At 40.2% G+C, this 14,980-nt stretch overlaps 1 protein-coding gene across 1 annotated transcript in view; it reads right to left on the bottom strand.

Annotated features, from left to right (window-relative positions):
* Nucleotides 1–9,447: 9,447 nt before the first annotated feature.
* Nucleotides 9,448–14,980, bottom strand: part of LOC131104687 (cadherin-4-like) — a 215,436-nt gene continuing 209,903 nt past the window's right edge. The window contains exon 17 of the mRNA XM_058052161.2: nucleotides 9,448–14,733. Coding sequence (XP_057908144.2) covers nucleotides 14,527–14,733 — 207 coding nt within the window. The 3' untranslated portion in view covers nucleotides 9,448–14,526. The remainder of the gene's footprint in view (nucleotides 14,734–14,980) is intronic.

Below are 14,980 nucleotides of genomic sequence, written 5' to 3'. Positions count from 1 at the left end.
TCAAGTGATAATACATGTACTGCACAGAAACAACCACAATGGGTATTTACGATGCAATTATGAAACAACGACGTAGCAAACCCCCTTGGGAGGGGCCCCCCGCACGACTGTCTTCAACGCTGTCTGCGTCAATCAACGTTTGTTTTTTTTATCGGCCCCCTAGTTCCCCAGATGAGAGACACAATGAAGGGGAGTTATCCCAGTGGTGCAGAAAAGAAAAAAAAAACAGGGAGGAAAAAAGAAAGACAGTAGTAAGTGCTTTGTTATGATTTACCTACTGACTGTTGTCACGGACTCCACCGGGGCTAATAAGCTAACAACTAAGCTATGACGAATGCTAAACAGGACCGAACAACATTGACGCTAGTTAGCAAGAAAAGATATTCTACTCCAGTCTAAATCAACAGAAAATCAGTCTAATAATAATAGTAATAAATATAATAATGCTAAAGTACACCTTGTATGAAAAGCTTTGCATAATGATGAGATAAACCTGGTAGTGCCCAGAGGGGGAACTGGATGGATTGGAAATTTTAAAGTGGGCCGAGGTGCAGGACACAATACCTCCACAGGAGGGCTCTGTTGCACCATTTTTTCCACAACTGAAACACTGCGGTCCAGTGTACTGTAGACTGGAATTGACCCTTGTGTTACCTGGAACACTTTGATGCATCTTTTTAATCCTCTTATACATGAACACTAGGTCCAAAATCTTCAAATGAAAATATCTATAACCGATTTTTTTACTTGTAAAAGCACAAAAAGACTAGATTCCATGGACTACATTTTCATTCAAAGCACACAGATGGACACCTCCTTTCAAACTCAGACCAAATCTCAGATTCATATTGATTAAGATTTGTTGGATTTGAGGATCAGGAAGTTTGTTTATTCTGTTCTCTTTGCAGACAAAATTTCTCGGGCGTGCAAACCGTTGTCTTCATTGTGTGAATGTTCAGGCCGAAGCAAACTTCTAAGTCCCTCCCCGATATGAGTTGTCGGGCTATATTTGCTTATGCTACTCTGGGACAGCAAACTCAATTCTGCAGCCTTGTTTGAGTTTGCATAATGAGAGCCTGCTGGCTGCTTGCAGGATAACGCCTCTGAGTGACAGCTATGAAGATGAATGAATAAATTTTATATATTGAGATATATGCTTCAAATGTGGTCTAGTCGCTTTGTAATATGATGAATCATACCCCGTTAAGTCCTTGTAAGTCTTGCAATGTCTTGCATTTTGTTATTCGTTATTGCAGTTTCATTTATCTTAAAAAAGCAAACGATTATTTGTGTTCACCAATCAAGTGGCATCTATTTTTCTACTTTTCTACCCTGAGGAAATAAGATGAATTAGACCTGAGAATGTTTGCTTATAGCCTGATACTAACAGTCCAAGTTAAAATATAGTGGGAGTCTAGCGAGTCTGCATATGTGGGTGGACAAATCATTAGGTACAGCTACACAGTCTACACCAACAGGAAAGATATCAAAATACTCTTGGTACTAATGTCACATACCTATCCATTCATTTTCTATGCAGATTATCCTGTTCAGGGACACAAGTAGCGGGAGCCTATCCTATCCTAGCTAACCTTGAGTGAGAGGCGGTGTACACCCTGGACTAGTCACCAGTTAATCTCAGTGCATACATAATTTCTGATGTACAAGCCTGACAAAGAACACTGAAGTCATCACACAGCAACCTAACACTCAAAAGGTCCATTAATACATCCATTTTCTATACCGCTTATCCTCACTAGGGTCACAGGCATGCTGGAGCCTATCCCAGCCGTGTTCCTCATAAATATTCAAACAAGTGCTAATATGAGTTATACAAATTACATTTTTAAAAGTTTTCCTATAATGTATTGTATCTGAGCAAAGGACTCATTGGTGCCTGCCGGAGTGTTGCAGCACCATCCATCCAATTTGAACCCCAAATAAATGCTTTGCTCAGATTAAATGCATTATGGGAAAAATTTAAAATAGTTTAAAAAAATATAAAAAAATTGTATTGGTACTTGTTTGTATGTTTCTTATTGCACCTTTTGAGTGTTGCCGTGTGATGAGTTAAGTGTTCTTTGCAAGATGACACCGAGTCAGACTGCAATTTCCAATTGGTTGACAAGCTCTTAAAACATATAAACATAACTTCAAATGACCGAAGTATCAAAAGTATTGATATTTTGATTTGAGATTCGAACGATCGTGAAATGAATGTGTCTTGACAAACACTCCGCAAAATCACGAAAACTATGTTGATATTTTCTGCATCGTGACCATATGTTAGATATCGATTTCACTATGTTGTTGATTCTGGAGACAAAAGGACAAGCGGGACGAGGCCCTTGGGGTTTGGGAATCCTCTTCTGCGTGTATTATCTGTGCATAATTGAACAAATTATCAATGAACAGCTGTTACCTGTTACAATGACCCGCTTTAATTTGATCACAACGGACAAGAGGTCTGATGGCATCTGTAGGCTACATCTGTCTGCCTTTCTGATTAGCTCGCCAATTCCTGTGCGCAGTATATCATGACAAACATAATTACTGTCTCCCATCTCTTTTTATGGAGTCTACAAATTGGAAGGCATACACAACTCTCTAAGCCTCAATCAATTACAGTGTGAGAGTGTGTCAACTCACTTTTGTTTGACCCTTGGTGCTGTTTCGCTTCCTGTCAATGCATCATCCCCAAAGTTTTACTTTACAGGTTTGTTGACGTGGTTTAATCTGCTTGTCGTGGTCATCCATTCCTTTTCGTAGAAAGTGATGGGCCATGAAATTGACCAGCATTAGGGCACTTTGTGACGGGAGTCCTGACAGGTTCCCGCGTGGGCGGCTTTTTGAGTTTGTGTTACCTAAAAGCAGTAAAAAGCCGAAGAAAAAGCAAAACAAATGAATGGAGTTAATGCTTTGACATTTGACAAGGTGAAGTCCCGTGTAATTGGGGACATCATGCACGATGGTTCAAATTCCTGGTGTGTCCTGGTTTTTGGTAGTCAATCTTCCAATCAGTATACAGTAGCAGTAACCAATTTGGATGTATAACATATATTTATTCTTTGTTTTTTTACTTATTAACTCAGTTCAACGAGTTGCTGCTGACAGTTTCGCAAACCGAGTTTGAAAAAAACGAACCTAGAGCAACCTAAAGGAAGAGTGAAATAAATTAAATAAGTCCCACGGAAACGAAACGAAGGGTCTCTGTGACTCACGAGTCTCCATCTTCAGTGGAAATGAAACAAATTGGAACCGAACACAAAATTACAATAGATTTCCATGAAAGTTATTTAACGCTTGACTCAGTATTCTTCTTCTACTGTCCTGAAAATCAGCCCTTCATGTTCAGATTAATATTTAAAGCATTTAAGTCGAAAACTCTTGTATTGCGGTCTCATGAATCAAATATAAATAGCGATGGAGAAGACAGTGTGCTGTACCTGCAAAGTCATCACTGATTAGCATTGAATATGTATTTTTCCTTATACAAAACACTAAAAATAGTTTTATTGTTTGGTTGGGAATAAGTTAATACAATTTAGTGCAACAAATACTGGAATCGGTGCTGTAGGTCAGAGATTGTTTGTGGCATTAGAGGAATATTTTAAACATTATACAAATACATGGCCTCAAGAGCATTACCCGTTTCATTGTACAGAATATTTATTGACTATACAGTAAAGTCTCGTTATATCGATATCGGTTATAACGAATTACTACTTATTACGATACTATTTCCATTTCCCGGCAAATTTCTAGTCTTTTATGATATAATTAGTTCCATTAGTACGATACCCGGTTATTATGATAATCCGGTTACTACGATGCCCTTTTCATCTCCCGCCAGCCAATTTGGTCTGCTTATATCGATATCGATATAGCAGCTTAAATCAATCTTTGCTTAAGAATTTCAATACCAAAAAAGAACACGGCGAACGGCTGCTTCCAGTCAACTTTATTTTTCACACTTCCACCACCAGAGCGCAGCACACACACCGATTCCCGCACTTCCTGGTTCACAGGTCATGCTCAACCCGCCGTGTTCTTTTTTGGTATTGAAATCCTTAAGCAAAGATTGATTTAAGCTGCTCGACATTGTTCTATACTATAGAACAATGTCGAGTGCATTATTGCCCACTTTTAATGCAGTTCGGCGCAGGATCGGATATATGGATAATCCGGTTATATCGGTATTTTTTCCGACTCCCGAGAATATCGATATAACGAGACTTTACTGTATTTCATTCTGCAGACTGAATGTACTTCAGTCATTTGAAGACCACTGATTAGCATTGAATATGTATTTTTCCTTATACAAAACAGTATTGTCGTTGACTGGTTGGGAATAAGTTAATACAATTTAGTGCAACAAATACTGGAATCGGTACTGTAGGTCAGAGATTGTTTGTGGCATTAGAGGAATATTTTGAACATTATACAAATACATAGCCTCAAGAGCATTACCCGTTTCATTGTACAGAATATTTATTGACTATATTTCATTCTGCAGACTGAATTCCCCAATAGTACTGTGTATACATTTGAACATTGCTGAACACAATGTCTTTTGGGCACTCAAAAGATGTCAAAGCCGCTCCATCAGGACCACATCTAGCAGCCCTGCTGAGGCGAGTCGTGACAGATGGCGGGCTCAATGTTGACGTTGCGTGTACGTGAGTGATAGATAGCTACCCTGTGAATAACTGCAGTGCCTAATATGATTTGGATGTAAGAATGGAATCTAAATTTGATTTTCGACCGTTCTACGGGCCCAGAGCTTCACTCCTTTATCTCTGTCCCTCGCCTACTATAATGCGGTTGGCTGCAGCTGTTTTCTCAGCGGTGTGGTCTCACTGACCCGCAAGGGAACATTATCGCTTCCACTCGTACCTTCTGTTTGCCTTTTTGAAACACAAGAGCACACATTCTATTGGTTCTTTCAAAGCTCAGTTGCTGTGGTGTCCGAAAGTTTCAAGTTTGTCTCCTTGTGTAGTTTTGTGTTACTTTTGACCGTTTGAACCCACTTGTCCTCCTGAGAGCTTTGCTCCCCCTCCATGGTGCTGTTGTTCCCTGGAAGGATTAAACTAGGAGTTCACTGTGAGGCCATCGGGCAATCTGCATAACAGCCCCCTAAGGTGGAGAAAAAAAAATCAACATTGATGTAACACAATAAAGTCAATGTCTAGCTATTTGGTTGTTGTTCTATGGAGTAAAAGGCATTACATTGTGAGGACTCGGCATATTTTCCTTCCATGATATCAAATGTTGGTGTTGTCTGTGTCCTGAGGACATCCGGCCATCCACCAAAGCCGCCATTAGATGAAGATCCAATCAGACTTGGGCCATTCCCTGTTATTTCCCTCGCGGTATCCTCAGGGGGAAGAGGAAATGTCAACACGGCCACGATACTTTTGTAATATTTTAACAACGATTCACTGCACACGTTTCGCTTTCAACAGCTTGTTCACGCAAACATCAAATATGTTGCCATAAAATTAATCCCCTCAAATAAACATCTTTGGATGATAAAAACTGAATATTGGCTAAATGAAGTGTGATGGTGGAATCGAACTTGTATCTCCTAGCCGTGAGCCCTGCATGCTAACCACTCGCTTGCTGTGCAGCCAACAAAAAAACATTCATTCATTTTCTACCGCTTTTCCTCACGGGGGTTGCTGGAGCCAATTCCAGCTGTCTTCGGGCAAGAGGCTGGGTACACCCTGGACTGGTCGCCAGCCAATCACAGGGCACATATAGACAAACAACCATTCACACTCACATTCATACCTATGGACAATTTGGAGTCACCAATTAACCTAGCATGTTTTTGGAATGTGGGAGATATCCGGAGTACCTGGAGAAAATTACACAGAGATGGTGGAATCGAACTCATGTCTCCTAGCCGTGAGGCCTGCATGCTAACCACTCGGACACCGTGCAGCCAACAAAAAGACATTCATTAATTCATTCATTTTCTACCGCTTTTCCTCACGAGGGTTGCTGGAGCCTATCCCAGCTGTCTTTGGGCGAGAGGCGGGGTACACCCTGGACTGGTCGCCAGCCAATCACAGGGCACATATAGACAAACAACCATTCACACTCACATTCATACCTATGGACAATTTGGAGTCGCCAATTAACCTAGCATGTTTTTGGAATGTGGGAGGAAACCGGAGTACCCGGAGAAAACCCACACATGCACGGGGAGAACATGCAAACTCCACACAGAGATGGCCAAGGGTGGAATTGAACTCGGGTCTCTGAGCTGTGAGGCCTGCATGCTAACCACTCGTCCGCTGTGCAGCCCCAGTCCAAAAATCATGCATGCTAATTTCATTAATGACTCTGAAGAAATAACTGACTCACGTACCTCCTCATCCAATGCCTTCGCCGTTATATCCCAAATGCCCCCCCACCCCCGTCCCCACACTTTATAGCGCTAGTCTTGTGTTCATGTTGTGTAAAAAATGTGTTTACTTGTGCAAATGAATGCCAAGTTTTTTTTTTTTTTTTTTTACCAGTTCCACACTATATTTCTTCATTAGAAGTTCAGTTCGGAATTACACCCCCCCCCCCCCCTTTTTAAGTACTCGCTAGTGTGACCAACTACGGCTGAGTGGGCACACCTGGAGGCAGGGTGTGGGTGCTTTTGCGGGAACAACCAAATTCAAAGAAATACAGCTGAATAGGTGCAGATTCTGGAAGATCTATAAAGCTTTGTGTAGTTCCTCTATAGGAGTCCACAAATCAATACAAAGCGCCGTAAAATGAGCACAATATGTCCCTTTTAAGAAAATGATCAAGGGGGATCAGGTCCACCAATTTTTTATTTATCTCACAGAGAATCTTGCAGAGAATCTTTCAGACCCAACTGAAAAATAAACTGCCATGATTTTGGTTATTATCCTGTCTGATGTCTGTTAAAAAAAAAAACACATTTGGCAACATGTGACTGAAGCATCTGCACATTAAATCAGTGATAACAGAATTCGGATGTCTCCAAATCACAGTCATTTCCACTTTCCAGGAATGAAGCAATTTTTGTAGTTGCAAGAACATTTGCATGTGAGGAAGCTTGTTGGCATAATGCATTTCACCTCATCTATATTTAAAATGTTTACTGTGATTTACATTCAGTTCAGTGGCAAAGTTGCCAAGCTTGAAAAAATATGTTGAATTAAATGTCAAGAAAAATACACGAGCGCATTTAAAATACTCCCAGTTCATTTTTGTAATACGACACAAACATTTTTAGTTAAAGATGTCATCATAATACACACAATCCACTGCAATACCCAGCGGCAAATTTGCATTATAAATACACCTGACTAATAATCCTTGTTGTGGTGTTTTTTTGGAGTGTTTTCCTGACTAACTATGCTGCCAACTCTTCCTGTTCTCTTCCTGCAGAGTTGGCACCCAACGTTGCCAAGGAAATGGCACAGTGAGCATGACTTGCATAGTTAATGCACAATAAAAAGCAATTGCCTTTTTTTACATGACAGACAGCAAATATATATATGTCATATTTTTAAATGGGGAGAGCAGACACAAATGTGTCTAGCATTTGTTATATTTATGTTATGTCTGCTTGATGTTTTTCGTTTTTTTTCGTTTTTTTTTTTTTTTAATGACATTTTTCCTTTATTTTAGCTGGGTTTTTTTTGTATTCTTGTTTAATTTCATTTTTAAATCTAGTCACTGGGGCCCTCCACTTAACTAGCAGCTTCATTTCTAAACCTACTGCATCCTGGGCTGACACTGTCCTCTTCTTCGCTCTACTGGGGGAAACTCGGCGCTGACATGTTTGTTTCACGCCTGTACAGTGCAGTAAAATGTTATATTCCATTATATTCCATTGCATGAGAAAAGAGGGGAACGGTCAAAATGATCAGGATAGATTATGGAATGGATGGAAATTGAGACTAAAACAGGACTCTGTAAGGGGTGATTGAATGTAAAAATCAACTAAGTGCTTGGCTTTGAAATAGAAGTATCACCTAGAAAACCACAACATGATTTGTAGTCCTACGGGAGGAAGGGGATTAGCATGAAGTCAACACATCACAGAATTCCACCTTGGAGAAACAGACGCCATTCCTATGCCTTCTTGATGAAAATTTAGACCCACAACTTCAACGGCTATCACTTGTCAACAAAATGAATCCACTTTACTCTGGATAGGAAGTGTGACAATCTGTGCAACAACATCTCATCGTAATATAGCATTTGGTTTGGACATTTGGACATCATAATGGTTCCACATAGTAAAAATCGACAAGGTATGGTGGATCTTTAATTAAATTAAAATTAAACAGATTTAAACATACAGAAAATCAGAATTGGATCATGGCATCTGTCCTCCCTGTTGCCAATTTATTATACACCGTGACGTCATTATTATTCTCTAAACAGACTATAAAGTACATAGAAACTTCATAGGAAGGCGCTTGCAATACTCGCTGCATCCTCAAGGGATACAGGCGTGCATGAACTGGAACGTGCTTGTCACTGCCGTTCTTCCATAGAGAGGAAAAGCCAGTTATTTTAACAGCAGCAGCCCCAGCTGGAGAACAGCAAGTCAAATGCAAGATATTGTTGAATAAACAAATGACTAGCCATGTATACATGGACCCAAATATTCCAATTGCATTCGGTTTATTTGCTTAAAGGGAAAGAATCTAACCTTTGTATACACCTCATTCCGAAAAAAAGTACCAATCTGAATGAATATATAATCGGATTCACAGGGGTGGAATATTGAGGTATCTTGTACCCGCTCAAACGGAAAGTTGTCAACGTTCTTCTTCTGTTGTTTATTGGCGGTTGACAAGCAGCTTTCTGTGTGCATTACCGCCACCTGTGGAACAGAATCTAAACACTTCTATACAAAGTCCAGTTTGTCTTTAAAAAGAAAATATATATCTATATAAAACATGTCCTGAGTTTAATTATAAAATATTAGCAAGATTGAATTTAATCTTTTCCTGTTTAAATTTATCCCGGATGCGTTCTCTCAGAGCATGCTCAGATATGACGTAAGACGTAGCTAGAGATGTTCTTCAGTTTTAAAAATGGAGGCGAGCAATCGGCACTGTACTGCTGCGGAAAGCTTGTTTTTGATCCAAACTAAACTATCATGTTATGTTGATGTTTACGCTTTACTGGGCATGCCCTATTAACTATTCTGTTTGATTATAGCGCCGCATGTAGACAAGAGATTGGAATATTCCTTTCCATGGATACCGTGTTTTCGGAAAAGTCATTCAGAAAGAGGAAAACTTTGCATGTAAACGTTAATGACCTCCAAGATGGAGGATTATATACCTAAACTCAGCAAAAAAAAAAAAAAAAAAATCAGTACTTCATATACAAGTAAAAGGTAAACACACAAGTATTCATCAGGTCCTGAAAAATAAATAAATGGAATTATAAAGTATTTGAAAACATTTTTAACTGAAGTGATTCATTTGACATTTCTTCTCATCCTCTTAAAAAGCAAAATGTATGAAATGTATAAAAAAAAAAAGAGGTGCCATGAACCTCGCTGCATGTCACTGAATAATTTGGTTGTGTAATTACACACTTGACGGTTGAGCAGACACTCCAGAGACCCAACTATGTTTATACAAGCAATTAAAAAAAGTCTGTTTTCCATAATATGTCCCCTTTAACATTTTAACAACACTTTGAGAGAGGAACTACAGATACAAAGACGAGGCAGAGTTCTTATAAGCAGGGGAGTTCTTTATTTATAACACACAGTCCTGAAAATGATTCTCCACTTCAGTATCTATTTTACAATGCTTATCTGCATACTGCGCGGGTACGCAGGTACTGTACGGTATTTGGAACCCAAGGTTGCACTATAAACACACGCTTGAAACAACATTATCTCTCTTTTCCATTTTTTTTTCTTCTTTTTTTTTTTTTTTTTTTTACAAAATGGGTACAAACACCAATACAAAATGCTTGTGCTGTCGACAATTTACAAAAAGCTATTTTTCTTAGACTTTAGATACCTGTGCATGTTATTATTACAACATTATAACTTTTTCATCTCAAACCGTGGATATGGTAATGCCAGGATTTCATCATGCCGGTTGCCAGACGTTGTCACATTTTGGATGGTTACTGTAATAGAATTCATCTGGCAATTATAAAAAAAAAAAAGACATGCAAAAAAGCTCAAGTCGTACATTAAACTTGGTCTGTTTAGCGAGCAAATACTACAGTATGTACACTTGTACTTGAGCAAAGAGATCTCCGAAGAACTTTATTGTGGTGGCAGCCATAATTCCTGCAAACGAGTCACGTGTGTCCATGGTCACAAATCGTCCACACAGAAATAGGAAGTACTAAGGAGAGCAATCGTTCTTCAGTCGTTTGCTATCTCTTGTATAACTTCACCAATAATACGGCTAAGAGAATTTGTCAACAAGCAACATGATAACAGCGCTGTCAGATTCAAATGTGGTCGTGTTTGTCTGCTCGGAGACACTTTGTCCTCTGGCAAGTCACACTACGTCTTACGATGGGGCCCTTTGGCCTTTGCAGTCAATTTGAAACGCTGGAATAGAACTGGTATATATGTACAGTAAGGCCAAGAGGAGTGTGTGTGTGTATGTGTGTGTGTGTCTCTGTTGGACTGTACAAGCAAATTTCAAAGGTCGGAGCCTTGACTCTTTGCTCTGAAGAAACCCAAGTGGAACGGCGACACAACTTATGGCTGTGTGAGCGTGCTCAAAAGTTCTCTTCACCATGGCTTTTTTTTTAGTGGTGAAATCGACCCCGTCGATGTGAGTGAGAGAAAAAAAAAAAAAAATCACTCAGTCCCAAGTGATTCATGTTGACAAACATATATAAAAAAAAAAAAGCTCCTGTATATACAACATTTATGTGTCAGACACAAATCACAGATAGCGAGCGTAACAGCTGTGTTTATTTTGTGAGGATATTCAGGAGGTGGAGGAGCAACCGGAGAGATAAGAGCTAATCCGGTATAGCAAACGTCCCTCCTTGCCTTGACTCTGATTGCCCTTTAAGCTGACAGCGGTTGGGAAAATCACGGCTGTCGGTTTTTTCTGCACTATAAAAGGTGCAATTTTGCACGCGTTTTGTCTCTGAATCGTTCGATTCCGACCCTGTTAACCTCATTGTTTAGAACATGATATTCCAATCTCAGACAGATTTACTCTTTAAAAGTCTTTGACATTTGCATTGGGAGGAAAACCTCGGATATATCGGATTCAATTGTTCCCACTGGTTTTGTCCGATATAAGCGAAATCCCTTATATGCGTATACCGGAAAATGTCCGTTTTACGCATATATCGGATTTATATCCGGTATATGCGTAAATCGGATTTTATCCGTTATAAAAAGGCACTTCCTTGACTATGTTTCCAATGTACCTGGACGCGCAGGCAACGCTGCAAACGCTGCAAATGACGTCGTATAGCGGCCTGTCACGATTTGGCGAATCGGAGTGCCACGATGCGGCCATCCGATATATGCGAGGGAAATTTAATGGAAATGCATTGGAACGGGACTGGAGATTTTGTCCGAAATAGGCGAAATCCGTTATAAAAAATCCGATATATGCAATGAATTTTTATTGGAAATGCATTACAGAAAAATTGGTTCTTTTTTATCTGTCCGTTGTGAGCGAATTTCCGATATATCCGAGGTTTACTGTATTATGTTTCTTATCACAAACAGATGATTAGTACAGTTTTCCAAGCTGACGACCACAGGGAAATATTTTCCACTTATTTCTAGATAAGTTTGAATAATTTATACAAACATTTAGAAGTCTTTATTCGAGTTAAAGATGGGTGTACGCTCTGAAGTATGATGACACGAGTCCATAAGCAGAGTTGCTTTTTTATTAAGCCTCGACAAAACTTCGTCTTTGAGATAATCTGTTAAAGCGCCACTTGGACAAATCGACTTTGATATATAACGTGTCATAACTTCAGAACAAACTTTTCCTTGCACTAACTTCTCGAGTAAAAACTCTTGAACTTGCAGCCAAAATTTCCAGGGGAACATTTCAGATGAATGTTCAAGTGCGCCTGACGAGAGACAGATTGAAGGGCTGAGAAATCCCTGGCTGAGGCTCAAATCCCTCAATCTCTGTAAGCACCAACATTTTTATATTTAAATATTGTCAAGAAACAGCAACCCAGAAGCAAAAAAAATAAGAACAATATAAACTCAACAAAAATATAAGTGCAACACTCCCAATTTTTGTCATGAGCCAAACTCAAAGATCTAAGGCCCTGTCCACAGGGGAATGTCTTTGGGATTTTGTTTGCCAGTCAGTCAGGCGCACCAAGGCGCACCTCTACAGTACGTGTGGCGCTGTGAACTGACTTTCCAAGTCTAGACTTGCAATTAGTGGATTCATTTTGTGAATCATTATGAAGAATAACAGAACAAAACAAGTGTTGCGTTCATATTTTTGTATATATATATTTTTCAGTGACATAAAGAGCAAGGGATTTATTGGTATAACAATCACTTTAGGTCAGTGATTCTTAACTGGTGGGTCAGAGCAGTTTTCAGTGGGTCAAAAAAAATTATGTAATCACCCAATGTCCGTGAATGCACCTCAAAATGGTGCTCGCCATGATTATGGGGAACTTGGTTAAGCTTGAGTGGAAGGGGAAGGACATGCAACGGAGAAAGGGGGAATTTCACCCACAGTGCAGACTACCAGGTTCGACCTGTTGGCTCAGGCACAGGGGTGGTCTGCAAAAGAAATTTTATTCATTCAATTTCTACCCTGGTCTCTTAGCACGGGGGTCACGGGGGGTGCTGGAGCCTATCCCAGCTGTCTTTAGGCAAGAGGCGGGGTACACCCTGGACTGGTCGCCAGCCAATCACAGGGCACATATAGACAAACAACCATTCACACTCACATTCATATGGATATATGGACAATTTGGAGTTACTAATTAACCTAGCATGTTTTTTGGAATGTAGGAGGAAACCCGGAGTACCCGGAGAGAACATGCAAACTCCACACAGAGATGGCCGAGGGTGGAATTGAACCCTAGTCTCCTAGCTGTGAGGTCTGCGCGCTAACCACTCGACCGCCGTGCCGCCCCAGAAATTATTATTATTAAATTATTATTTTTATGTTCTGAATCAGAGCAACTACACGTGTTTTAGTTGTGAAAATGCTCTGATTCAATTCTCCTATGTACTCAAAAACTTCTTGTTCCGATAAATTTTGAATTTGTGGATAAAAAAAAAAAAACATATTGCTCCTGAAATGATCATGAAACTTGTTTTGTGCTGGCACACGGTGTTAGTGTCAAAATGACACCGCCAGCGCTTTGAAAAAGGGTGGGATATAATTCTTGCAAAACTTTCAAAAGTTAGCGTCCTCTAGGCAGCTACGTAACCATTACAAATGTCATTAAAGGGGGATGTTGGGTCCTGCAGCCGAACCAGTTAAAAACCACTGCTCCAGGTGAATTTGCAAAAAAAAAAAAAAATTATATTATAACAAGTAAACTTGTAAAATGGGCACACCCTTCGGGGATGTGGATGAACGTGCAAACCTTAAATGACTTTAAAGGCAAAGAGATGGCAAACATGCCTCTTGCCACAAGTGCGAACACTCGACTTCAAAACAAACACAGCTGCTAGTGAAGACACAAAAAAACAAAGCCACTTCTCCATGACAGTCCCATCTCTATTTTTTTTTTTTTTGTGATTTATGCAATCACATTTAACTCGACTGCCATCCTAAAATGCACATTTATTGATTTTTTCCCTGTAGGCCATTGAAAAGCATGTCTACATAACACACCCTCGTTTAGATGGTCAAAGCTGAAAGCAACACTGCAACCTCCCGCAGCTAAACCACGGCCCTGCAGCACGATGGAAAAGGTCTGAGTTAAAGGGTTAGGGTCAGGGATCAAATGAAGGCGCATACGCTCAGAAAATGGCAACTAATCCTGAGTTAGAGGGAGTCTGTTAAAATATGCACCACTGAAGGCACTTTTTTTTTTTTTTAAAACAACAGTGCTTCTATTCCAAGTAATTCAAGTTCAAGAGAGAATAAACAAGGGCCCTCTGCACAGGAGGGACTGTCATATCTGGGTTCTTGTTCCTTTTTGTTACCCCCCTAGATAAAGATGCTCAAACCTAAAGCTTCTGCGCAGAGGCAGACAGGGGCTGACAGCTAGAGGGAGGTGAAAACCTTCCGGAATAAGGAAAAACTTGTTGTGGGGTGAAGACAAAAAAAAAAAAAACACAAAACAAAGTCACAAGAAAAAGGACAGAAGCAACTGAACCCAGCATCAGGCTTGAAACATGCAATGACATTTTGAAAATACTAATTCAGAGCTTCCGTTTGAGTCAGATGGCGTCGGGCCTCTGGAGCAGGTAGTTGGATTGTTGGTTGGTCAGTGTGAACTTGTTGCAACCCCTGGTGTTGGTTGGACATTAGCATGGCAGGCCAGCTGACAGGACAATGTGCGTGAGTGTGTGTGTTTATGTGAGATTTAATCCTCCTCCCCACCTCCGTACATGTCTGCCAGCTTCTTGAAGCGGGGTCCCCAGTCGTTGAGGTAGTCATAGTCATGCTCTCCGGTGCTGGAAGAGTTGAGAGAACTGACCGAGCCAGCGGTGGAGCCACTGCCTTCATAGTCAAAGACCAGCAGAGAGTCATAAGGTGGTGCTGTGGGGTCGTTGTCAGCTGCTCGGAGACCCTAAACACAGGTAGAATATGAGCGGCCAGTTTACAGCTTAACCACATCATTTGATAAACAGTTCACCCTTGGTTTGAGTATGTTTTATGGAAATGTTCCACTGGAAATGAAACCTCTATCTACGTTAAAAAGCCATAGCATTTCAGTATGTGGAATCAAACTATGGAATGGATTGAGTAAGGACCTCAAACAATGCACAACGATGAGCCAATTCAAGAAACAATACAAGCAGTTGATGTTTGCTAAA

This window comes from Doryrhamphus excisus, linkage group LG15 (genome assembly GCF_037039965.1).
Source record: "Doryrhamphus excisus strain RoL-2023G ecotype Guam linkage group LG15, RoL_Dexc_Guam_v1.1, whole genome shotgun sequence".
In the NCBI taxonomy this organism is placed as follows: domain Eukaryota; kingdom Metazoa; phylum Chordata; class Actinopteri; order Syngnathiformes; family Syngnathidae; genus Doryrhamphus; species Doryrhamphus excisus.
The sequence above is the reverse complement of the archived record's forward strand: the minus strand, read 5'-3'. Positions and strand labels throughout refer to the sequence as shown.